Source organism: Silurus aristotelis (genome assembly GCF_946808225.1).
Source record: "Silurus aristotelis genome assembly, chromosome: 6".
NCBI lineage: Eukaryota > Metazoa > Chordata > Actinopteri > Siluriformes > Siluridae > Silurus > Silurus aristotelis.
In genome coordinates this window covers 31,867,683-31,894,009 of record NC_139579.1, presented here as the reverse complement: position 1 = coordinate 31,894,009, position 26,327 = coordinate 31,867,683, and the positions used below count along the sequence as shown (strand labels likewise).

The 26,327-nt window shown below is 43.6% G+C and overlaps 3 protein-coding genes across 14 annotated transcripts in view; all 3 read right to left on the bottom strand.

The window, feature by feature from the left end:
* arhgef10 (Rho guanine nucleotide exchange factor (GEF) 10) overlaps positions 1–221 on the bottom strand; it is a 103,535-nt gene extending 103,314 nt beyond the window's left edge. For 2 of the 4 annotated variants that reach the window (XM_083544544.1, XM_083544543.1), the window contains exon 1: positions 23–221. The gene's annotated coding sequence lies outside the window, so the exon portion shown is untranslated. The remainder of the gene's footprint in view (positions 1–22) is intronic. The other 2 variants (XM_083544546.1, XM_083544545.1) reach the window with 1 other exon arrangement.
* Positions 210–7,793, bottom strand: cln8 (CLN8 transmembrane ER and ERGIC protein). 2 transcript variants are annotated; one of them, XR_014534113.1, is made up of 5 exons: positions 7,617–7,793; positions 6,644–7,003; positions 5,642–6,009; positions 4,357–4,683; positions 1,632–4,313 (listed from the first exon to the last, which is right to left on the bottom strand). XR_014534113.1 is itself a non-coding variant. In XM_083544923.1 (4 exons), the coding sequence occupies exons 1-3, from the start codon at positions 7,782–7,784 to the stop codon at positions 5,701–5,703; spliced, it is 837 nt and encodes a 278-aa protein (XP_083401049.1). In that variant the 5' UTR covers positions 7,785–7,793; the 3' UTR covers positions 210–221; positions 5,678–5,700. The 2 variants fall into 2 exon arrangements, 1 of the variants encoding a protein (XP_083401049.1); XM_083544923.1 differs by lacking the exons at positions 1,632–4,313; positions 4,357–4,683 and adding an exon at positions 210–221 and having other exon boundaries at positions 5,678–6,009.
* Positions 7,794–18,638: 10,845 nt separating this feature from the next.
* dlgap2a (discs, large homolog-associated protein 2a) overlaps positions 18,639–26,327 on the bottom strand; it is a 274,067-nt gene continuing 266,378 nt past the window's right edge. For all 8 annotated transcript variants that reach the window (XM_083544539.1, XM_083544532.1, XM_083544538.1 and 5 more), the window contains 5 exons: positions 24,371–24,456; positions 22,662–23,125; positions 22,367–22,458; positions 20,085–20,237; positions 18,639–19,701 (listed from right to left, as the gene is read on the bottom strand). In XM_083544539.1, the coding sequence (XP_083400665.1) occupies positions 19,501–19,701; positions 20,085–20,237; positions 22,367–22,458; positions 22,662–23,125; positions 24,371–24,456 (996 nt within the window). In that variant the 3' untranslated portion in view covers positions 18,639–19,500. The remainder of the gene's footprint in view (positions 19,702–20,084; positions 20,238–22,366; positions 22,459–22,661; positions 23,126–24,370; positions 24,457–26,327) is intronic.

Here is a 26,327-nt window from a genome sequence, read left to right as displayed (position 1 = left end):
AAAACCCCGTGCGCGCACTCACCCTCATCCTGAAGTTTTGGAGGTCCAGAACGTGGCTGAAGTTCCTCCGATGTTCTGGAGAAGAAGAAGCGCGCTCGCTCAGATGTTCAGCAGCTCCAGTGATTCCCACTTTTCCCCATGTTTTTTTTTCCTCCAACGCTCCCACTTTTTCCGCAGCTTTTTAGTTTCTTTCCTCCCACAATCCAAGGCCCCGCCTCTTTCTGTACCAAGAGGCGCGTCCTATTGGTGGAAAGCTCCGAGCGGCTCGGGTTCGGATTGGGTCGAAGCCCCGCTCCATCAGGAACCTCCGGCGCCTCTGGGAGGATGAAATGCTCACGTTCCAGGCCGTATCACGTGATACCATTCCTGGCAATCCCAGTGGCTTCCTGAACCCTATCTACTGCCCCACACTGGCCATGTAGTGCACTTCATCTCCAAGTACCCCAACCACTGCTCCATCATCTACCACTGCTCCACTCATCCCTCCATCATCTAAAACTGCTCCACTCATCCCTCCATCATCTACACTGCTCCATTCATCCCTCCATCATCTACCACTGCTCCACTCATCCCTTCATCATTTACCACTGCTCCACTCATCCCTCCATCTCTCAGGTTGCAAGGAAGTCATGGCCACAATTTAGTGGCCTTTTCTTCACCATAGAGGGCTTCATGAAGTCCAACACATAAAGTCGCTCGATTAGAACACGTCTGTGACAGTAGAATACTGTCTAAAGAAGTCTGGTCAGGAGTAGTCTTCATAGAACTTCAGGCCAAAAAGCCTCCAAAATGGAAACAAGGCTAAGAGTTTCAAATATACACCAAATCATTGGAACTGAGGTGCAGAAAAATGGCAGCAGATGCTGAAAGATTTGCTTCAGCAGAAGGCATTTGGTTTTCTGAAGTGCTGAAGAGCAGAACAATAAGTGTGCAGGTGACAGTGAAGCCTGGTGGTGGAGGTTTCCAGCAAGTTCGTGGCTCCATTTCTGCCAATAGATTTGGACATTTGGTCAGAATTCATGGTGTCCATCTCCATCATGCAGTACCATCAGGGAGGCATCTGATTGGCCCTGAATTTATTCTGCAGCAGGACAAAACAAACCAACTACAAAGTAAATCCAATAATAAGAGTCAAGTGATGTAGTTTTTACTAGAAAATATGTTGACAAATTTGCTTTAAATATATAAATATTAGTTCTATATCAAGAACAAAATTATTTTATATATATATATAAAATAATCATAATTTTTAAAAAATCAACATTTTAAAAACGATAAAACTGCAGAATAAACGAGTCATTTTGATGTGAGAATTGTTTTTTAATGGTAAGAAGCGATCGGCTGAAAAGGGAAAAAAAAAACAACATTTCATACAAAATTAAATTGAAGAAAATTGACGACTACTGATATATAAAAAAAAAAGTTCAATAATGCAGCAAAAAAAAAATACAAATATAAAAACAGACAAAACCTAAAGTAAAGCTTCCTCCAGGGTGTCCAATAAAGAGATGTTGAGATTTGGGATGTGACCCTGCAACCTACTGGCCAGAGAAATAAAACAATGTCCAACAAAACAATGAGCCTTTTGAGATTTTAATCTTTGTGAGGATGAAACTCTGTAACTGTGCTGCTTATAAAAATACATTAAAATAAATATTTATCTCTCACACACGCACACGTAGTAAAGCTATAAATGGTGTTCATGCCTCTGATGCCCTCTAGTGGAATAAAACAACACAAACACACACCTAACCGCTCTAATCTCAGTGCATGAATAACAATCACTCATCCCTCCATCCTCTGCTTTATTTATTTCTCCATCTCCTCCCACTGCTCCACTCATCCCTCCTTCCTCTCCCGCTGCTCAACTTCTCCCTCCATCCCCTCCCGCTGCTCCACTCCTCCCTCCATCCTCTACCTCTATGCCACTCATCCTTCCATCCCCTCCCGCTGCTCCACTCATCCTTCCATCCCCTCCCGCTGCTCCACTCATCCTTCCATCCCCTCCCGCTGCTCCACTCATCCTTCCATCCCCTCCCGCTGCTCCACTCATCCTTCCATCCCCTCCCGCTGCTCCACTCATCCTTCCATCCCCTCCCGCTGCTCCACTCATCCTTCCATCCTCTACCTCTATGCCACTCATCCCTCCATCCTCTACCGCTGCTCCACTCATCCTTCCATCCCCTCCCGCTGCTCCACTCATCCTTCCATCCCCTCCCGCTGCTCCACTCATCCTTCCATCCCCTCCCGCTGCTCCACTCATCCTTCCATCCCCTCCCGCTGCTCCACTCATCCTTCCATCCCCTCCCGCTGCTCCACTCATCCCTCCATCCCCTCCCGCTGCTCCACTCATCCCTCCATCCCCTCCCGCTGCTCCACTCATCCCTCCATCCCCTCCCGCTGCTCCACTCATCCCTCCATCCTCTCCCGCTGCTCCACTCCTCCCTCCATCCTCTCCCGCTGCTCCACTCCTCCCTCCCTCCTTCCTCTCCCACTGCTCCACTCATCCCTCCATCCTCCCCCATTGCTCCACTCATCCCTCCATCCTCTCAGGGTACAAGGACGTCATGCTTTAAGACTTTTCTCTTCCTGCACTGAGATGAAGGAACATGTCCACTTGTGTCCTAATGAAGCAGCATCAGAAGATATTTATTGCCTGAGACCTCCAAAGCACTTCAGATAGAAACATCTCCCACGTGCCATAACCGTAAACGTTTCTAAATATTATCTGTTATCGCTGTTTTTTGGCTCAAACATGATGTGCTTCTTTCTTTCTGAAAACCTGCAACCCAACACCCCCTTTGTTACGACACGCTGAGTGAAGAAACGGAGCACATGAACATGAAGGTTTATTACAGCAACATCTTAAAGCAGGGATTTAATCATTACCGTGTTACACGTCCGAGAACCGAACAGGAACCCAGTACACAGAAAGGCCACGATTCAGAGCACTGTGTCTCCACGAACACCTCCAGGATTCAGTCAGAACGACAAAACATCAGAAGAACATCATGAAAATACAGTGTGGTAACGCATCCTTCACCATAAAGGGCTTCATGGAGTCCAACACGTCCAGGAGGCGTTTCATCAGGACACAGTCTAGCGTGATCGATTAGAACACGCATGGAGATACATTTTTAAGTAAATGGATTAGTGCTGACGTGAGGATCTGAAGGTTACTGATGAATCAAAATTGTAATGAAAATGGACCACCAGTTTCCTGATATGGTAATGATTGGAGGTGGAGTCATGTTCCTTTAAACCACTTTTGATAGACACTGACCACTGCAGACCAGGAACATCCCAGAAGAGCTGGAGTTCTGGAGACGCTCTGACCCAGACGTCTAGATGTCACAATTTTTCAAACTCGCTCAAATTCTTACGACCTTTTTTTCTGCTTCTAACCAACTTTGAGGAGAAAATGTTCACCTGCTGCCTAATAAATAAATCCACCCACTAACAGGTTCCATGATGAAGAGATCATCAGTGGTCTTCACTTCACCAATCAGAATGTGAGAATGTTCTGTCTGATCAGTGTATAGACGGACAGACAGACAGACAGACAGACAGACAGACAGACAGACAGACGGATGGAAGGACAGACAGATGGAAGGACAGACAGACAGACGGACGGACTGACGCTCAACGTGATGCCACCACCATGTTTCACTGCTGGATTTCGCCAGTAAAACTGACATGTTCTCCCATTTATGTACAGATCAGATCCAGTATCGAACACCACAAACTGAGACCATAACATTTTTTTTTTTATAAAGCTACACTATATACCAAAAGTATTGGGACACCTGACCGGGGGGTGGTCATAAGTGCTTCTTCTCAAAACTGTTCGCACTAAGTTAGAGGAACACAAATGAGTCTTTAGATGTGTTAGAATAAAATGTCCCCTCATACCCAACCCTGTCCCAGCATGACCATGCCCCCGTCCACAAAGTCAGATCCATGAAGATCTGCTGCTACAGTACAGAGCTCTAAATCCTATTGAAGACCTTTGGGATGAATGTGAACGCTGACTGCACCCCAGGAACTTCCTCACCTTCATCAGTACCTGACCTTACTAATACCCTTGTAGCTGAATGAAGCACCACACAAATCTCTTCCCAGAAGAATGGAGGAATTGTTATAGCAGCAAATGAGACCATAAGGTGTCCACAAACTTATGTCTATATAGCGTATTCTCAGCCAATCAGATACAAGTAAATTCACAAAAACAAACAAACAAACATCCTCCATCTATCAGTGTCCCTCACTTCTCTTCCTCCACTCAGTGTCCCTCACTCCTCTTCCTCCTCCCCCTCCACTCAGTGTCCCTCACTCCTCTTCCTCCTCCCCCTCCACTCAGTGTCCCTCACTCCTCTTCCTCCTCCCCCTCCACTCAGTGTCCCTCACTCCTCTTCCTCCTCCCCCTCCACTCAGTGTCCCTCACTCCTCTTCCTCCTCCCCCTCCACTCAGTGTCCCTCACTCCTCTTCCTCCTCCCCCTCCACTCAGTGTCCCTCACTCCTCTTCCTCCTCCCCCTCCACTCAGTGTCCCTCACTCCTCTTCCTCCTCCCCCTCCACTCAGTGTCCCTCACTCCTCTTCCTCCTCCCCCTCCACTCAGTGTCCCTCACTCCTCTTCCTCCTCCCCCTCCACTCAGTGTCCCTCACTCCTCTTCCTCCTCCCCCTCCACTCAGTGTCCCTCACTCCTCTTCCTCCTCCCCCACTCAGTGTCCCTCACTCCTCTTCCTCCTCCCCCACTCAGTGTCCCTCACTCCTCTTCCTCAGCCCCCACTGAGTGTCCCTCACTCCTCTTCCTCCTCCCCCACTCAGTGTCCCTCACACCTCTTCCTCCTCCCCCACTCAGTGTCCCTCACACCTCTTTGTCCTCCCCCACTCAGTGTCCCTCACACCTCTTTGTCCTCCCCCACTCAGTGTCCCTCACACCTCTTTGTCCTCCCCCACTCAGTGTCCCTCACACCTCTTTGTCCTCCCCCACTCAGTGTCCCTCACACCTCTTTGTCCTCCCCCACTCAGTGTCCCTCACACCTCTTTGTCCTCCCCCACTCAGTGTCCCTCACACCTCTTTGTCCTCCCCCACTCAGTGTCCCTCACACCTCTTTGTCCTCCCCCACTCAGTGTCCCTCACACCTCTTTGTCCTCCCCCACTCAGTGTCCCTCACACCTCTTTGTCCTCCCCCACTCAGTGTCCCTCACACCTCTTTGTCCTCCCCCACTCAGTGTCCCTCACACCTCTTTGTCCTCCCCCACTCAGTGTCCCTCACACCTCTTTGTCCTCCCCCACTCAGTGTCCCTCACACCTCTTTGTCCTCCCCCACTCAGTGTCCCTCACACCTCTTTGTCCTCCCCCACTCAGTGTCCCTCACACCTCTTTGTCCTCCCCCACTCAGTGTCCCTCACACCTCTTTGTCCTCCCCCACTCAGTGTCCCTCACTCCTCTTTGTCCTCCCCCACTCAGTGTCCCTCACTCCTCCTCCTCCTCCCCCACTCAGTGTCCCTCACTCCTCCTCCTCCTCCCCCACTCAGTGTCCCTCACTCCTCCTCCTCCTCCTCCCCCACTCAGTGACCCTCACTCCTCCTCCTCCTCCTCCCCCACTCAGTGACCCTCACTCCTCCTCCCCCACTCAGTGACCCTCACTCTCCTCCTCCTCCTCCTCCACTCAGTGTCCCAAGTCATTTGAGCTCAGTTACGGTGTATTTTACCCCCTGTAGGGCAGTTCTCGGGTGCCGGTTTGTTGCTGAAGTTCCAGTCGACAGGGTTGAGTAGCTGCATGGTCTTTTTATGCATCCACAAAGGGTTGATGATGAGTGTGAGGAGCGCCAGGCCTGTGAAGTAGATAAGGCGCTGGAGCAGAGGAACGTACACGAGTATCTCAGTCCAGTTACACCAACACACCCACCACATGTAGTACATCAGCACCATGCGACAGTGGAACATGTGGATCATCAACCACTGATTCGCTCTCCACAATATGGTAAGAGACCAACCAGCCTGCAGAGAGAGAGAGAGAGAGAGAGAGAGAGAGAGAGAGAGAGAGAGAGAGAGAGAGAGAGAGAGAGAGAGAGAGAGAGAGAGAGAGAGGATATGAAAGAAGAGAAGAGAGAGGGAAGACAGAAGGAGAAGAGAGATGAATGTACTTCATGATGACTATGTACGAGCAGCTCATCAGCACCATGCCACATGATGGAAATGATGAAACCTGTCACACTCTCACTTCCTCTTTTCTACACTAACCATGCTCTGGTAGTTCCCCTTTCTAAGCTCTCTTACTTACATACACATGCACACACGCACACGCGCACGCGCACGCGCACACACACACACACACACACACACACACACACACACACACACACACACACACACACACACACACACACACACACACACACACACACACACACACACACACACACACACAGAGGATGACGGGGCAGTGGTGTAGTTCAGCTCTGTGAAGCTCTTATAGGTTTGTGGTAGTTTATGGACGTGTCCCAAACCACAAGCTCTTATTTACTACGCAGGCCACAAGCCCCTGAACTTTACTGTTCCCTGTAAAACCTGACACACTGTGCGTTTAAATTTTAACCAATCATGCGTCTCGTTTCAGCCCGGCCCCTCCCACCTTGAGCATCATCCAGGAGACGCAGGTGAACGGTGTGCTCATCTCCAGCAGCAGCGTGACAACGGGCAGGAAGTGTCCCATGTCCCTGTACAGAACGGTGCCGACAAATCCGGCCAGGGCGAAGGCGTGGTGAGCGGCGAGCGGAACGTCGAACGATCTGAACGCCAAGTTGGACGCGTGAAGCGCCGTGTTCTCGAACAAGAAGAACCCGCAAGCCGTCAGCACGTTGAACCAGGACCAGCCGGTCTGTCCACGCACCTTATCACTGAACACGGGGCCGTCCTCCATCAGAGCACGTAACCCCGCCCATGAACCCTGCACGCCGAAACTCGCCCGCGTCGCCGCCAAACACCAGAACACCTGCTCTCACACACACACAGCAATAATGTTCTCTCATTTTAGTAGCATTTAAAAGGTAAGTAGAAACGGATAAAAAGTACCACACAGCAGTTATGATGGGAAAAAAGGCTAAAGCAGGAAATAATCATCGCCCAGGTAACAGAAACTGTTTATTACTTTCCTTTAGCAACATGATGCTGTGGACGTGTTCCGTGTGGGGGAGTGCTGTGTACAATCAGTGTGTTCAGTGTGTGTGGGGTAGTGGTGTGTTCAGTGTGTGTGGGGTAGTGGTGTGTTCAGTGTGTGTGGGGTAGTGGTGTGTTCAGTGTGTGTGGGGTAGTGGTGTGTTCAGTGTGTGTGGGGTAGTGGTGTGTTCAGTGTGTGTGGGGTAGTGGTGTGTTCAGTGTGTGTGGGGTAGTGGTGTGTTCAGTAGGCGTGACCTGTTCAGGTGGCATATTAATATGCTTTTGTGTAAATCATGATACAGAACTAAAAATCCAGTGGGTGGAGTCAGACCTGACCCAGCTCCTCCCATGTGGGCGGAGTCTAACTACAAGGTGTGTGTTTAAGCTGGATCAGAATCAGATCAAGCTCCGCCCCCTGGACTTTCCTTTCTGCTGCAAGTTCTCCACACCTTCTCTTTCGTGGACAGAGAGCGGTAGGTCTGGGACATCAGGACAGAGAGGAAGTGGGACAGGAGGAAGACGACGGTGTAGAAGCCGAAGCCGAGGCCGATGAGCTGCAGCTGTACAGATGTGGAGCTGTAATTCAGTTCGAAGGCTCCATTCCCTACGGACGCCATGTTTTCTTAGGCCCGAGGGCTTCCTTTCCACGTGAGCGCCGGTCCCTCACCTAACGGATCGCATGGCTGGAGGACGTGAAAAGACACGCGTGAGACAGGTAACAGTACGTCTTTATTTATTTTCACCAATCACAAGAAGATGCTGTACCACGTGACTAACTGGCCCCGCCCCCTCCCCTTTAAAGCTACTATAGTATAAGCAAAAACAGGAACCAACTTGCTTCGTCTCAAAAATATAAGTAGTGCACTTGTATAGGGACTAGGAGGCGATTTGGGATGCAGCCATCTCAATTCAATTTAATACAGAAAGAACAGCGATAACAAAATTAAACGTGAAAACGCCATAATTCACAATATGCTAATTTATGGTAAAGAAAAAAATTTTTTTACGCTCTATTTAGTGAATTTGTTAAGGGCGCAGAGGGGCATTTGAGACACAGCCTTAGTACATTACTTGAGCTAGCAGGCTAAGAGTTACCCCGGTAAATAATAACTTCCTGTGTCCTCGGTACGTGTAAAACGCTAAATAAATGACATGAAATTAAAATATTATATCTTACGTGTGTTTCTTGAAGAAGTCGCGAACTCCATTCAGACGCGGTTCCTCCTGTTCTTCATCCAACGCAACTGAATCTCATATGACAGCCATTAGATCACATGGTATGACCAAGTCCCACCCGGCTGGTGTTTTCTTGGAAGTCAATTGGCTGACACCGGTGTCAGTTAAACCCTGACGACCAATCAAATGCGCCATAGCAACGTCAGGTGGGATCGGATGAGTCGAATCGCTATGAGCCGACTCCGAATCCGGCTTTTTGAGAGTCAGAATCGTTTTACTTCATAGTAATGAACAATTTGAACATCTATATATCTTTTAAGATTTTTTATTTTATATTTTATATTTTATATTTATTTTTGTAATCTTTTATAATACAACTGCTGGATGGCCCCGGAGTCAGAAACTCAAAATTTGATTGGTTGAAGCAACAGTTTCATTTTCATGTATTTGAAGATAAAGGCACCTGCACAGTTGATTTTGAAGGCCGGAAAAGCAGATTTCTTTGACTCTGGAAATCTGGAAAAACTCTGGAAAAAACGTGAAATCTGACTGGAAAAATACTGGAACATTAACATATACTAGTGGAAGCAGTGCATTCGAAAGAAAAGTTGTAAATGATGAGAATAGACTATTGGGAATCATTTAATACATATTCATGGTGAAAAAAATATTAAAACATAAGTCAGTGATTCTGAGTGTTTAGGTCAGAAGAGAAGGTCTTGCTGACCCTGATGGCCATCCACTGCATTATGTATACATACAATGTTTCTGACAATCTCGATATCATTAAATAGACAAATTTAAGTTACGATTTTGGTCCTAAGTGAATAAAAATCTGTTTTTGTCTTTCCAAGAGATAAAACGAGATTAATAAATTCGACTCCAAAAGAACGAAACAATGCAATGAGTATTTTCTTCCAAAAAATTTAATGGCAGAAATATTTACATTTGATGACCGATAAATAAACCAACAGCTCATTTAAAAGATAACCCAAAGATTGAAAACTGACCGTAAAAGGCCTCTGAAGCAGATTTTGAACCCGAAACGAAAGAGGCAGAATCAAATCGAATGAAATTTCAAATCTATCAGTGCAATAAAATGTAAAACAAATGAATCAACCCATATGACGTTCAACAACGCGGTTACAAAAGGCAATGAAGCTAATAATAAATCAGACATTCAGTAATATCAGGTACCTTGCATGCCATCATAACAGCGTATCAAAACAACCCAGGCAACGAAAGTGTAAAGAAACAAAACCATGATTAAGAGCAGAAAATAGTTCTGCTTCAATGAAGCGTCATTTATATATTTATATATCTATATATATCTATATATATATATATTTCTGTACAAATCATGAATATTTGGTATTATATTCCTCCTTCGTATTGATATGATACGCTATACAGTATAATAAATGAAAATATTTTCAGCTAAACGACTACCGCTTTTGGATTTTAATTATATCAATCTTCTTTTTCTTTCTTTCTTTTTTTCATCGCGAGAATCTCTCGGCCGGGACGCCACTGCAAGGTGATAAAAACATACAGCGGTTTTCATTGGAGATGGGTTCTGGGTGTAATGCATGGTGGATGTGGATGATTTCAAGTAAGAGGAAATATATAGATGGATCTCACTTCGGAATGATGATCCCCACGCATTCGTCGATGTGAAACTTCATCCTGGTCGCTTCAGTGTAAAAGATCGTAGGTTGATTATACACAGTTTGGAGAAAAGTATTGGGACACTTGACTTTTCAGGAAATATGTGATTCATCTCCAAACTTTGGTTTGGAGGCACACAATTGTATTAGACGTCTTTGGATCCATGAGCATGAACATTTCCCTTCATTAGAACCTGTTCCAGCATGACAATGCCCCAGCTCCATGAAGATCTGCTTTACATGAGGTTGGAGTGAAAGATCTCCTGCTATCAATCTCTAAACCATATTGAGATCATTTGGAATGCTGGATGAACCCCAGGTCTCCTCATCTCACCTACATCAGTACCTGACTTTGCTAACACCCTTATAACTGAATGAATCTACACCAATCTTTACAATAACTCAAGAGGAACATCTTCCCAGAAGAGTGGAGGCTTATAACAGCAAATGGGGACTCATTGTGGAATGAGATGTTTTGAAAGTTCATACCATACTAATGCTCAGGTGTCCATAAGGGTGTCTTTGGTCCATACGGCATATAATTTCTGCAAAATGTAGCTGCAAAACTTTTGGCACCCTTAGTCTCAGCACGGTCACCGCTTGCCAAGAAATAAATGGAAATAAAATAATTATTGGTGCTACCTTTTTTTTTTTCCCATTCCATGATGCTCTAATGGGGTGTTTTTTTCTTACTGGTTAAGATTTTTCATATTTCTTTATTCAAGCCTTCATAGATTTAGGGTATTAAAAAAATCTATAAAAACGCTCTCAACAAATATTAAATAAAGAGAAAACGAATACTCTGGAATTTTCGCCATGGCTCTGTGTCATGATACGGACAAATACGTCAAGGATTTTCCACGTCATAGCGAAATATCGTCATGAGTAAGTGTGAATATACGCATTGTTACTGTCATTTCTCAGTCATTAATCAGTAGCTCTGAGTAGAATTGAATAATCATCACTTTATGATGGAGAGGAAGGTAAAAGACACAGAGTACAATGGTTTCTGGGAATGTGGTATTATATTGGACATTTTTTCCCTCCATCTTTGTAAAAACGAAACTGTTGCTTGGTAAAAAAAAAAAAAAAAAGGAAATAAAAATTCAGGTCTGTCTACATCGCCTTCATACAATGATGAATGAAACCTTGAAATGATGAAATAATTCTGTTTAAAAACTTTTTTTTGCTATTAAAATTTTGCTTTTTATTGCTATTTTGCCTCATTTATAGGTTGTTTTTTTTTTGCCATTAGATTGTTATTTGAGGTATTTGGGTTTGGGGTTTAAACAAAGTGGATGTAAAATGAACTGATCAACCATCAGTACAGAATCAGAATCACAATTCATCCAGCATTCTGGCTTTACTCTGAGAAGTTCATATGGATCACTAGTGAGGGACAGGAAATGGGAGTCCCACACATCTCTTCTGTATTCTTACAGTGTAATATCGCAAACATCTTCACACAATCATTACAGAACAACCCTGAATAACCCCACCCTGCCCTGCCTCACCCTGCCTGCCCCGCCCCACCATGTATGCCCTGCCCCACCCTGTCTCCCCTGCCCCGCCCTGTCTGCCCTGCATCGCACTGTCTCCCCTGCCCCGCCCTGTCTGCCCTGCCCCGCCCTGTCTCCCCTGCCCCACCCTGTCTTCCCTGCCCCACCCTGTCTGCCCTGCCCCACCTTGTCTGCCCTGCCTCGCCCTGTCTGCCCTGCATCGCACTGTCTCCCCTGCCCCGCCCTGTCTGCCCTGCCCCGCCCTGTCTGCCCTGCCCCGCCCTGTCTCCACTGCCCCACCCTGTCTGCCCTGCCCCACCCTGTCTGCCCTGCCCTACCATCTACTGGATTGTTTATCATTAGTGCAAACAGCCCCAAAGTGGAAATTAAACTGGATATTTTGAATGTTAGATGTGCACTTTAGGGCATTGATCAGATTCAGTATTGTGAGATTTCAATCATGACTACACAGTGCAATTAACCCAATAAAGAAAAATGCATAGATAAGTCATTTTCTTTTCTGTGTGTGGATCAGAAACAATAAAAAGCTGTTTTTTCCCCCCCTTTTTGCTTTCGATATAAAAAAAATGCCAGGAACTAATGCCAGAGAAATATAGTCCAGGAACTAATGCGATGGAAATATAGTCCAGGAACTAAAGCCAGGGAAATATAGTCCAGGAACTAAAGCCAGGGAAATATAGTCCAGGAACTAAAGCCAGGGAAATATAGTCCAGGAACTAATGCCAGGGAAATATAGTCCAGGAACTAATGCGATGGAAATGTAGTCTAGGAACTAAAGTCAGAGAAATGTAGTCCAGGAACTAATGCCAGGGAAATATAATCTAGAAACTAAAGTGCGAGAAATATAGTCCAGGAACTAATGCCAGGGAAATATAGTGCAAGAACTAATGCCAGGAAAATATAGTCCAGGAACTAATGCCAGGGAATTATAGTTCAGGAACTAATGCCAGGGAAATATAGTCTAAGAACTAATGCCAGGGAAATATAGTCTAAGAACTAATGCCAGGGAAATATAGTCTAAGAACTAATGCCAGGGAAATATAGTCCAGGAACTAATGCCAGGGAAATATAGTCCAGGAACTAATGCGATGGAAATGTAGTCTAGGAACTAAAGCCAGAGAAATGTAGTCCAGGAACTAATGCCAGGGAAATATAGTCCAGGAACTAATGCCAGGGAAATATAGTCCAGGAACTAATGCCAGGGAATTATAGTCCAGGAACTAATGCCAGGAAAATATAGTCCAGGAACTAATGCCAGGGAAATATAGTGCAAGAACTAATGCCAGGGAATTATAGTTCAGGAACTAATGCCAGGTAAAATCCAGTCCAAGAAGTAAAGTGCAGGAAATATAGTCCAGGAACTAATGCCAGGGAAATATAGTCCAGGAACTAATGCCAGGGAATTATAGTTCAGGAACTAATGCCAGGGAAATATAGTCCAGGAACTAATGCCATGGAAATATAGTCCAGGAACTAATGCCAGGGAAATATAGTCCAGGAACTAATGCCAGGGAAATATAGTCCAGGAACTAATGCCAGGGAAATATAGTGCAAGAACTAATGCCAGGGAATTATAGTTCAGGAACTAATGCCAGGTAAAATCCAGTCCAAGAAGTAAAGTGCAGGAAATATAGTCCAGGAACTAATGCCAGGGAAATATAGTCCAGGAACTAATGCCAGGGAATTATAGTTCAGGAACTAATGCCAGGGAAATATAGTCCAGGAACTAATGCCATGGAAATATAGTCCAGGAACTAATGCCAGGGAAATATAGTCCAGGAACTAATGCCAGGGAAATATAGTCCAGGAACTAATGCCAGGGAAATATAGTCCAGGAACTAATGCCAGGGAAATATAGTCCAGGAACTAATGCCAGGGAAATATAGTGCAAGAACTAATGCCAGGGAATTATAGTTCAGGAACTAATGCCAGGTAAAATCCAGTCCAAGAAGTAAAGTGCAGGAAATATAGTCCAGGAACTAATGTCCAACTAATGAACGTTAACAATGCACTACCAAATTGTATTTTTAGTCCAGGTGTGTTAGCTCAGGAACTAATGCCTGGGATTTATAGTCCAAAAAACCTTTAGTGCAGGAATTTCAGAAACTAAATTGCAGAAAAACCTAGAATTTAATGCTATTTTGTCTTTTTGTAGTTGTTCTAATTTAATGCTGATAACTGAATGTACTGATGGGGGAAGAGTCACGAGAAGGTTTACTAGTAGCAGGAGAAGCACAATATATCTTGGATATAATGTGAGGGATAAACTGATTCTGAAAAACTTAGATAACCCAAACCTGGTTTGGAGTGAAGATCTCCTGCTATAGAGCTCTGGCCTCAACCCTACTGAACACCTTTGAGATGAATGTGAACTAGTGGAACATCCTCCCAGAAGAGTGGAGAGAATTATAAGAGCAAATTGGGACAAAAAGCGGAATGCGATGCTTGAAAAGCACCTTACTCATGACCAGGTGATATAAAAATATAAAAATATAAATATAAAAATATTCTCATGAGTAGATAATTTGGTCTTCAGGAGACACGTTTGATTTGGACAGTCGTATTTAAATCTTTCGTATCGGATATCTGGGTTGAAACAAATGTGCCGCAGTGTCTGAGGTGACAGTCTGATCTAAAATTACTATTAAAGGTCAAAAATAAAGGAAAGGCGAAATGTTGCACGTGTGAGCGCCTGCCAGGAACAAGGTCTCCGGCATATCTTATCACAATCTTCTGACAAGCCTTGCTGTGCTTTGTGTGTGTGTGTGTGTGTGTGTGTGTGTGTGTGTGTGTGTGGTAAGACAAGACAGGCCAAATGTCATCTGAGGAAGCTCTGTGTTCCACACACACCTGCCATGTTAACACTTCCTTTCTCCCTCTGAGTAAAACAGGACATGTGCATGATCACTCAGGCTTTTTTTAAAACACACATCTCAAACTGACATTAGCAAAAAATAACCCAAAGGTCATATAAGGTCATATATTAAAAAACAAAACAAAACAAAAACAGGAAGCTGTTCTTGAAACTAAAATCACACACACACTTTGTTAGCAGCATAGTAAGTGGGTGGATTTATGAAATTAGGAACTCAACAACCAAACTGCAGAGAAAAAAAAAAATTTGGAGGCAGGAATTTCATACTCGTTTAGAATCCAGCGGGTTTGTTGTTTAAAAGCGGAGGGAAGTTGATTTATCTCAGGAGCTTAAGAAGAGTATTTTAGCTCAGACACCTCAGTCCAGCAACCTGCATCAAGATATTTAAGATTAGGAACTAATCCAAGACGTTAAATTCAGTAATTTCATGGACACTTTTTAATCCAGGAACCAAGAGGGCAGAATTAGAAACCACAGAAACACTCAGGAGTTTCAGCTCTGGGAAGTAGGTGAGCCAAGAGATTTAAAGACAGGAATCCAAGCAGAGAACAGAGAAATGTTAAGCCAGGAACTAATGCCTGGGAACTACAGTACAAGAACTAATATCTAGGAGCAACAGGAACAAATGCATTGGAGCTCTATATTAGAAACTAATGCCTGGTAGCCCTAGTCCATGAATGAATGCCTGGGAGCTGTTGTCCAAGAACTGAAGACTGGGAAGTACAAGGGATATAGTTCAGGAACTAAAACCTGGGAACTCTTTTTCAGCAACTAATCTCTGGGAGCTCTAGTCCAGGAACAAATGTCTGGGAGCTCTAGTTCTGGAACTATACCTGAGAACTCTATTCTCAGGTATAGTTCCAGAACTAGAGCTCCCAGACATTTGTTCCTGGACTAGAGCTCCCAGAGATTCCTGGATGATAGCTCCCACAAATTGGTCTTTGTGCTTGAATTCCTAGACATTAGTTCCTAGGCTACAGCTTCAAGGTGTAGTCTAGAAACTAATGTCTAGGAATTTGAATACAAAGACCTATTTGTGGGAGCTATCATCCAGGAACTAATGTCTGGATGTCTAGTCCCATGTCTGAGAGATTTATTTCAGAGACTAATGCCTAGGGGTTATAGTCCAGGAACTAATACTTGGGAACTTTAGTCTAGGAACAAATTACTTGAAGCTGTAGTCCAGGAACCAATGTCTGGGAACTATAATACAGTAACTAATGTCTAGGAGCAACAGTCCAGGAAAAAGGCCTGGAAACTGCAGTCCAGAAACTAATACCTAAGATGTGTAGTTCAGGAACTAATGCCTGAGAGCTCTATGCCAGGGACTACTGCATATGGGCTATTGTCCAGGAACTAATGCTTAAGAACGTAAGTCCAGGTGCAAATGCATTGAAGCTGTAGTCTAGGAACTAGGGTTGATTTAATGACTAAATCTGGGCTGTAATCCAGGAACTAACATTTGAGAGCTCTAATCCAGGAACTAATGCCTAGGAGCTATTGTTCAAGGACTAATGTGTAGAAACTACAGTCCAGAAACGAACGCCTGTAAAACTATATTTACATTATAATTACTCATAATTATGAGTTTTAGTCCAGCAATTTTGGTGGACACTTTAATCCAGGGACTTTACTCCTTAGATCTAAAAGAACAGACATTTTCTTCAGGCTTCCCTGAACACAAGACCGGAACCTTCACCCGAGGAACTGAGGGCTGTATAAAGAAAAAACTGAAAGTTGTTAAAACCGAAGCTCTGAAGTTGATGGTGAGATTAATCACAGCGCTGCCTCTGTGCAGGAACCAAATGACACATCGTGTCTCATCACCATCTGTCATGAAGGAACACCAGAGATAACAGGATGGTCCTCTGAAAGGTCACGGATAACTTCAGACAATCTCTTGGTGATTCACGCTCATCCAATTTGTCAGACGGTGGCGGGTCTAGCATGAGCAATACAGCCGATGTTTTGTGTTGACTTTAAGTCATTTGAGCAAATTGTCAATCCTGTGAAGATAACAAACAGCACGAGTAATGAGCAGATCTGTCATTTTCGTGGTCAGGAGAAATTGGAGGGAAATAAAACGTTGAACAAGCTGAATGCTTTATGTGATGTAATGCTGTAGACTGTCAGTAATATGAGTGGTTGTATGATTGTTGGCTCGAAATTCATTTTATGTCAAAAGGCGTCGGGTGGAAAAAAAAGATTTGAAGCAAAATTTTTGTTTAAAAAGTGAACTGAAAGATCAGTGAGTTTTCAGAAATGTTTTCTCTGAAACAGCTGTCGATCACTTACTCAAGGCCAAATAACACTCCTAGGACCGTTTTCAATTAGCTTTAAACACTCTCATATCTACCAAAAGTATTGGGACACCTGCCATTTCCAGCCATATGTGCTTGACAATTACAAAGACGATGCCCCTGTGGACAGACAGCTCCATGAAGATATACTTCACATGGGTTGAAGTGGAAGATCTCATGCAACGCTGTCTGCACCCCAGACCTCCTCACCTCACCTACACAACACCCTTGTGATTTGATAAGCACAAATAAGATTGGGATGTTCAAGTGTGGGACTGTGGATCAGAAGGTTGTGAGCTCAAATTCCAGCCACACCAAGCTTCCTCTCCTGGGCCCCTTAACCCCATAACTGCTCAGTTGTATGAAAACTTCAGAAGCAGAGAAAAGGATAATCAAATCTCCCAAAAAGAAGGGAATCGTATCAAAACTTCAAATCCAAATCCAAGTCCACATGAGTGCCTGATAATGTCCTTATGTTAAATAGACGAGTACGTCTTCAAGCAAGTTTTTGATACTTTGTGAGTTGATAGGAAGAAAATAATTTGGATTGTGTTTGTAGCAGTTGGCGGACACTCTTATCCAGAGCAACTTACATTTCTCATTCTCATTCATTTCTCAGAGCTCGTATTCTGCAAATCAAAAGCAACTCATGACGTTTTTTTTTTACTGCCACAAAAGGGAAGAAAAAAGGCAGTTGAAAGTACACGGACCCTACCGTCCTAAGGAAAAGGGGTCTATATGAATAAATGAATATATAAATGAATAAATAAACACTCCCCATCTGCACATGACCTTGCGTGACCTCACAATTCAACTGCAACTATACCTGTGAGAACAACAATAAACAACATTTCCCCTGGACCTACATACACAAGAATATTTAGAAAGATGAATGTGAAAATTCTGGACCCCCCCCCCCCCTTTTCCAGATTTAAACATCTACCTTACCCTTCCCTCATCATCATCGATTCAAAAGATCGAATCCAACAGAGAAAAATACAAATCAAATATGTTCCTACAGAATGAGAAATAGAGCGAAGGAGCTGAATATGAGACTATGATGAAAAACATTAAGGGGAAAGTAAAGCAGAAATCAGGAGCTCGCTGGGGAAAAATTGTACACGTTGTTTTTTTTCATGACAGCTTTTTGTCTACCTGAGTGATGAGATTCAATTTGAGACTTTCAGTGCAGGTTTTGACATTTGAGGTATTCAATTCTCTGCACTTTTTATTGTTGATTTACATATGAGGGTTTCGAAAGATCTGAATTATGATTAATAAACTTTGCATACGTCCCCCTGGTGGTAGCTTCTGGATAAACCTTTTTTGTGTAAAAGTAAAGGTGCTTTACACATGTACATGTTGGAAAACTGTGGTCAGAGCATGGGGTCAGCAGCACTAAGGGCCTTTCTTAAGGGCTGCAAAAGTGGGTGCTTGTCAATACCAGGGCTTGAACCATTGCCCTTCTGATCAGTAACCCAGAGCCTTAACCACTGAGCAACCACTTCCCTGAAATTAGTCAGGAACCAGTGAGACATTTCTTGGCAAAAAAACCCAATCTGTATTCTGAGAGCTGGAAAAGCGAAAGAGAGGGATAAATAAATGAATAAATAAATAAAAAATAAAAAATAGATAAATTAAAAACCAATAATAATATATTATTATTAATAATAATAATAATAATAATAATAATAATAATAATAACATTATTGTATAAAAAATATTGTATGCAGACCATTGTGCCAATTAAGAAAAAAGAAGAGACCGAAAGCAAGATTGATAGATCGAGAGAGAGAGATTGAGAGAAAGTGAAGGAAATAAAGCGAGAAAAGATCAATAAATATAAATAAATAAACAAACATTTAAACAAATGGATAAGTAAATAAATTATATATATATATATATATATATATATATATATATATATATATATATATATATATATATATATTATTACTAATAAAAAAGCATAGACATTTTATTAGTCTCCATTCTGTTCTTACTGATGCTTTGGCAATATTGTATGCAGATATAGAGAGAGAAAGTGAAGGGTAGAAAGAGAAAAAGAGAGAGAGAGAGAGAAATGGCATGATGAAAAAAAAAACTCCTGACCCCATCAACAACAAAACAGCATCAGTATCAACATGAGCCTCAGCATGAACAGGGGCAGGGGTAGCGACAGGGGCAGGGGCAGGCGCAAGCACAGGGGCAGGCACATGGGCAGGGGCAGGGCAGGGGCATTGGCAAGGACAGGGGCAGGGGCAGAATGGAAAGCGGTGAGGTGCTGATAAACAGCATCAGCATCAGCAGGGGTAGGGACAGGGGCAGGGACAGGGTGGGGGTATTAACAGGGGCATGGGCAGGGACAGGGGCAGGGAGAGGGGCAGGGACGGGATGGAAAGCGGTGAGGTGCTGGTGCTGGTTCCTGAGCGTAGTGTCAGTAATAGCACTTGAAGAATCTAAAAAGCACCGTTTTGCTTACACACACTGGTCGAGCCAAATGCTGTGTTTTGTTTACTCACGTCACCTACTGAATAACCCGAACTTAGTGATACATGGTGATCAGGGGTTAATTTCTCCTCACACCTTTCACACACTCATACCATCAAACTAAATCATAATCTTCACTAATTACATCGAAATATTATTTTTTTTGCCAGAGATGAGATATCTAATTTGGGAAATTCTGTATCAATGTCTTGCTGGTTGAATATAATGATGATGATTATGATGATGATGATGATGATGATGGGGATGATGATGATGGTGGTGGTGATGAAGCTGTGGAGAGTCTCTCAGAGTCTCGTCTGTGCCTCAGGGATGTAAATCTCGATGCTGTCGGCTCGCTCAGTCGCCGAGTTCTGCCGAAACGACGCCGCTCTTTTGGCAGCCATGAGACGCCTCCGGGCTTCCTGTCTCTGTCGGTCGGGAAGATCCAGGGACTTCTCCCGCGTCACGCTCTTCTTCAGCATCTTCTTTGGTACAGGGGGCGGGAGCTGAAATGAACAAACAAGAAAAAAGGACGGTTTAAAAGAAGTACAAGTTCTCGTGAAGGAGCTGTTGCTATAGAAACGATAACGTATTATGACGATATTATAATGATAAAAAACATTCATTTGTCAGAGCTGCTGCTGGAAATGGTTGGAAATGTCGACCCCTGGTGGCCTGGAGCAGTTCGTGCAGGAGCAGCTGTAGACGCTGTGAAATGATCTGTTTCATTCCGTTTCCTGCTGATTTTCTATTATTTTACTGAAGGTGAAATCAAATTGGAAAAATGATGAATTCTTAAATTATATAAATCAGAAAAGGAAGGTTGTAAGAATGACGTGTTTGATGTATCAGTGTTTGAGGGGGTTTGATATCCAAGCTCAGAGCTCACCTTCTTCACAGGACTTTCTATAATCCTCCAATCATTGCTTTTGATCTTCTGAAGCTCATCGAATTTGGAGGTGACGTCGTCGATGGAGAGCTGCAGCAGGTCCCAGAATCCAGCCAGGTCCTGAGAGGTGGGTCGTGGCATGGCACTTGGGTCCTGCAGTGGGTACAGGGTTCAACATTTCACACTGAATTACACAGTGAAGTTCATACATCAGTTATTATTTCTATCTATCTATCTATCTATCTATCTATCTATCTATCTATCTATCTATCTATCTATCTATCTATCTATCTGTCTGTCTGTCTGTCTGTCTGTCTGTCTGTCTGTCTGTCTGTCTGTCTGTCTGTCTGAAAGATAAGTAGATGTGGAGGTTGAACAAGTAGTTTTGAGAATTTCATTTCTGATCTGAGAAACGCTCCAAAGCGACTGAGAAAAACTGGAATGCAGGTGTCTGATATAAATCAAGTGTTATTGATTATTGATTATTGTGTAAAACATTTGTGCAGGTGTTTGTTGGAGGTAAACAGTAACAGTGAAGAAACATATTTGTTTGTTTTGTAATTGTTGTGTGAGTGTAAACACCTCACACTGCATATTATTCACTCTTCTGATTATTCCAGTCTTTAATGCAGTGAAGTTCCTCCTGCTTTCAGGTAATAAGAACACAATCTCCTGCTCTCAGAATAATCATATACTGGGTATACACACACACACACACACACACACACACACACACACACACACACACACACACACACACACACGCACACACTTTAAACTGAAAAGGTCTCCTAGGTCCCTTCACTACTGAGGAGGACGTTAATGAACATGCAGTTCAGCACTTCTCCACTAGATGTCCTCATGAGTAGTCAGCGCTAATAGAAGTGAAAAGAAATATTAATAATTCATAAGTTTTGCGCTTCATCAAACTCCAATCAGTAAGTCATTTAAGGTGAGTTGAAAAAAAGTTTAATTAATTTGCCCTGCTATGACTCGGTTTTTTAATGCGATTATATAAAGCGGTTATATCAAATCGGTTCTTGTCGATACTGACGATATTGGCAGCATCAAATGTGCAAAGTTTGCTTCTCAAAATGCACTGTGACACTGAAGAAGATAACAAGCCAATTAACCGAATGCGTTACGATTTCTGATGTCTGGAAGTAACGAAGGGAAAGTTGCTCATGTTCAGAATCAGGTTACGCAGCTAAAACGTTACGACAATTCTTTTTACGTGATTCAGCTATCGCTTCCAAGCTTGTGAGATGTTCCAGGGGAATCATCAGTCTGTAGACCACCACCTGTACACACAAGCACTGGCCTTTACACTGATCACAACAACCAATCAGTAATAACCACTGTTCCCAAAAACCAATCACTACTATTCCCAAAAAACAATCACTGATCACCACTATTCCCAATGACCAATCACTGATCACCACTTTTCCCAAGGACCAATCACTTATCACTACTATTCCTAAGGACCAATCACTGATCACTACTATTTCCAAGGCTAAATCAATGATCACCACTATTCCCAAGGACCAATCAATGATCACCACTATTCCCAAGGACCAATCACTGATCACTACTATTCCCAAGGACCAATCACTGATCACCACTATTCCCAAGGACCAATCACTTATCACTACTATTCCCAAGGACCAATCACTGATCACTACTATTCCCAAGGACCAATCAATGATCACCACTATTCCCAAGGACCAATCAATGATCACCACTATTCCCAAGGACCAATCACTGATCACCACTATTCCCAAGGACCAATCACTGATCACTACTATTCCCAAGGACCAATCAATGATCACCACTATTTCCAAGGACCAATCACTGATCACCACTATTCCTAACAACCAATCACTGATCACCACTATTCCTAACAACCAATCACTGATCACTACTATTCCCAAGGACCAATCAATGATCACCACTATTCCCAAGGACCAATCACTGATCACCACTATTCCCAAGGACCAATCAATGATCACCACTATTCCCAAGGACCAATCAATGATCACCACTATTCCCAAGGACCAATCACTGATCACCACTATTCCCAACGACCAATCACTGATCACCACTGTTCCCAATGCACAGACATAAAAGTCACACAAGCACACACATATACAGAGATACAGACAAATGCATAAACACATCACACACACACACACACACACACACACACACACACACACACACACACACACACACACACACACACACACACACACACACACACACACAAATGGTGTGTAGCCTACCAGATTTTGCTGACACAGCCAATAAAACTGCTGAAATTTCTGGGACATGAGGAGCTGAGCGCTGCCCACTGCACTCCGGATCTTACCTAAAACTACACACACACACACACACACACACACACACACACACACACACACACACACACACACACACACACACACACACACACACACACAGACACACACACACACACACACACACACACACACACACACACACACACACACACACATATTCAGAAGATCCTCCAACACTGGGCTCTATAATTTCTGATGGTCATTGTTTTGGACTCACTCTCCTCAGACAGGTCGTTCTCCTCAGCCTCTCCCTCCATCTCTTTACACCATCCCTCCATCCTCTTGGTCTCGCCGTGCAACAGCTGCATGAACCAGGTGCCGTCCCTCCTGGCCGAGGGTGACGCCCGGCCCGAGTCGGAGGCCTGGGGCGGAGTAACCGTTACGGCCACGGTGGGCACGGCGGGCACGGAGGGCACTGAGGGCTCGCGCCAGGGTTCCGCGCTGCGCTGTGGGCTGGATGGCTCGTTGGCAGAGCGGTAGTCGTCACGGTAACTGAACAGGCCCTGCGTGCGAACAGTTCTCACTGCGCCGTACTGCGTGGGCGTACTCGGCTCACTGTGCCTCTGCAGACCACCGCCTCCAAACTGCAGACTTTTATCCTCCATCGCAGGGAAACCCTCCAGCTCCAGGTCAGCCTGCACTGCTGCTGTCACGCTGTTGGAGCGCTTAAACCGGCCCACGCTAAAACGGAGAGAGACAGAATTACAAGATAGATAGATAGATAGATAGATAGATAGATAGATAGATAGATAGATAGATAGATAGATAGATAGATAGATAGACAGACAGACAGACAGAGATAGAGACAGACAGACAGACAGACAGACAGACAGACAGACAGACAGACAGACAGATAGATAGATAGATAGATAGATAGATAGATAGATAGATAGATAGATAGATAGATAGAGACAGACAGACAGACAGACAGACAGACAGACAGACAGACAGACAGACAGAGAAATAAAAAGTGAGTGAAAGTGAGACAGACAAAAACAAAGACAAACTGACAGACAGAGAAATTGAGACAGAAAGATAGACAGAGAGAAAGCAAGCAAGAGAGAGAAAGTAATACAGACTTATAGATAGATAGACAGAGAGTTAAACATACAGACAGAAAGAGAGAGAAAAAGTAAAACAGACAGACAGACAGACAGACAGACAGACAGACAGACAGACAGACAGACAGATAGATAGATAGATAGATAGATAGATAGATAGATAGATAGATAGATAGATAGATAGAGAGTGAAAGTAAAACAGACAGACAGACAGGCACGCAGACAGACAGACAGACATACAGACAGACAGACAGAAACAAAAAGACAGACAGAGAGAAAGCAAGAAAGAGAGAGAAAGTAATACAGATAGATAGATAGATAGATAGATAGATAGATAGATAGATAGATAGATAGATAGATAGATAGATAGATAGATAGATAGATAGAAATAGAAATAGAAATAGAAAGAGTGAAAGTGAGACAGACAGACAGACAGACAGACAGACAGACAGACAGACAGACAGACAGATGAATTGAAACAAAAAGATAGACAGAGAGAAAGCAATAAAGAGAGAGAAAGTAATACAGACAGACAGACAGACAGATGATCCCCTGATCCGCCGTAATTTCTATTAATGATATAATTTCGTATCAGTTAGTATTTTTTAGATTTTGTTTAAGGTGTTTCTTTCCCCTATGCACTTTCACCGTTTATCTCCGACTCTGATCATTAGTTTGCTTCGATTAAAACATTCTGAAAAAGAATTGTGAAACAGGATTTACTGTACAAACACATTCACTCAAACTCCGAGAGGTGGAATAAAGCAACAGCAATATCAGAAGAAGCTCCGTATCTCACTTGGATTCACGTAAATCTCCCTTTTTACCCGAGAAAAAACACAGTAACGGAAAATTGCTAACTTACCGTTTGTCATCTTCCACCTGAATCCCTACAGAATGATATTCTCGTAATCCTCTGCTCTCCGACTCGGAATCCGTAGCCGCCTCCACCTGGGGTGAACAAAACACACCACCATTCATATAGAAGCTGATCTGAGCTCAGCAACTCAAGTTTATACACATGTATATAAAAGCAACAACACGACCCAGATACAGCTGATCCCAGATCAGAGATAGAATACACACATGGAGTGGAAATGCCACTGTTCTCATTACAACTGAACCCAGACCAGCAAACGATTTTCATTCACATTCACAAAAGTACAACAATCTGTTCTGTAACTGATCTAAGATCAGTGACTTTTTAGAACAAAGAGTAAGAAAAACATCATTATGACTGATCCAAGATCAGTGACCTTTTGTCTCCTTTATATGAGGAGCAGTTTGTGAGCATTATAACTGATCCCAGATCAACAACTGCATCCTATAAGCATTAACAGTCTCATATCCATCCCCTATGACTGATCTGAGATCAGGAACTATGTGTCATAACATTTGAAGACATTTGAAATAATAAACAATAATAAAACAAACATCACACTTTTTTAATTTGAGAAATTAATTATTTTCCACGGAACATGCTGAAAAATGCATAAAATATTAATCACCAGCCTTATTGTAACTTATCCAAAATCAGTGAGAGTATCTAACAGACCATTAAATAATAAATAGTGTTTCGTCCATATACACTTAGGATGCAGTATTTGCTTTGAGAATGTTTGATGGAGAAGTATAGAGAAGGTCAGAAGGAGTTGCATCGTGTGTTTGTGGATTTAGAGAAAGCGTACGACAGGGTGGAGAGAGGAGTTGTGGTATTGTATGAGGAAGTCAGGTGTGTCAGAGAAGTATGTGAGGGTGGTGCAGGACATGTATGAGGACAGTGTGACAGCAGTGAAGTGTGCAGTAGGAACGACAGACTGGTTCAAGGTGAAGGTGGAACTGCATCAAGGATCGGCTCTGAGCCCTTTCCTGTTTGCAGTGGTTATGGACAGGTTGACGGACGAGGTCAGACAGGAGTCTCCCTGGACTATGGTGGTTGTGGATGATATTGTGATTTGTGGTGAGAGTAGTGAGCAGGTTGAGAAGAGCCTGGAGAGGTGGAGACATGCGCTGGAGAGAAGGGGAATGAAAGTCAGTAGGAGTAAGACAGAGTACGTGTGTGAATAAGAGGGAGGGCAGTGGAGGGGTGCGGTTGCAGGGAGAAGAGGAGGAGGAGGTGGAGGAGTTCAGGTACCTGGGGTCAACAGTGCAAAGTAATGGAGAGTGTTAGAGAAGTGAAGAAAAGAGTGCAGGCAGGGTGGAGTGGGTGGAGAAGAGTGACAAGAGTGATTTGTGATAGAAGAGTATCTGTAAGTTTATAGGACTGTGGTGAGACCTGAGATGTTGTATGGATTAGAGACAGTGGCATTGAGTAAAAGACAGGAGGTGGAGCTGGAGGTAGCGGAGCTGAAGATGTTGAGATGTTCGATGACGACGATGGACAGGATCAGAAATGAGTTTATTAGAGGAACAGCGCATGTAGGACGTTTTGGAGACAAGGTGAGGGAGGCGAGATTGAGATGGTTTGGATATGTGCAGAGGAGGGACATGGGGTATATCAGTAGGAGAATGCTGAGGATGGAGACACCAGGAAGGAGGAAAAGAGGAAGACCAAGGAGGAGTTTTATGGATGTGGTGAGGGAAGACATGCAGGTAGTTGGTGTGAAAGAGGCAGATGTAGAGGACAGGGGGGTGTGGAGACGGATGACCTGCTGTGGTGACCCCTAATGGGAGAAGCCAAAAGAAAATTTCTGTCCAGATAACTGATCTGAAATCAGTGAGAGGATCTAACCAACACTAGAAATACATAAAAATGTCCATCCTTATAACTGATCTGAGATCAATGAATATATTAAGTATGATTAATAAATAGCACCAATTCT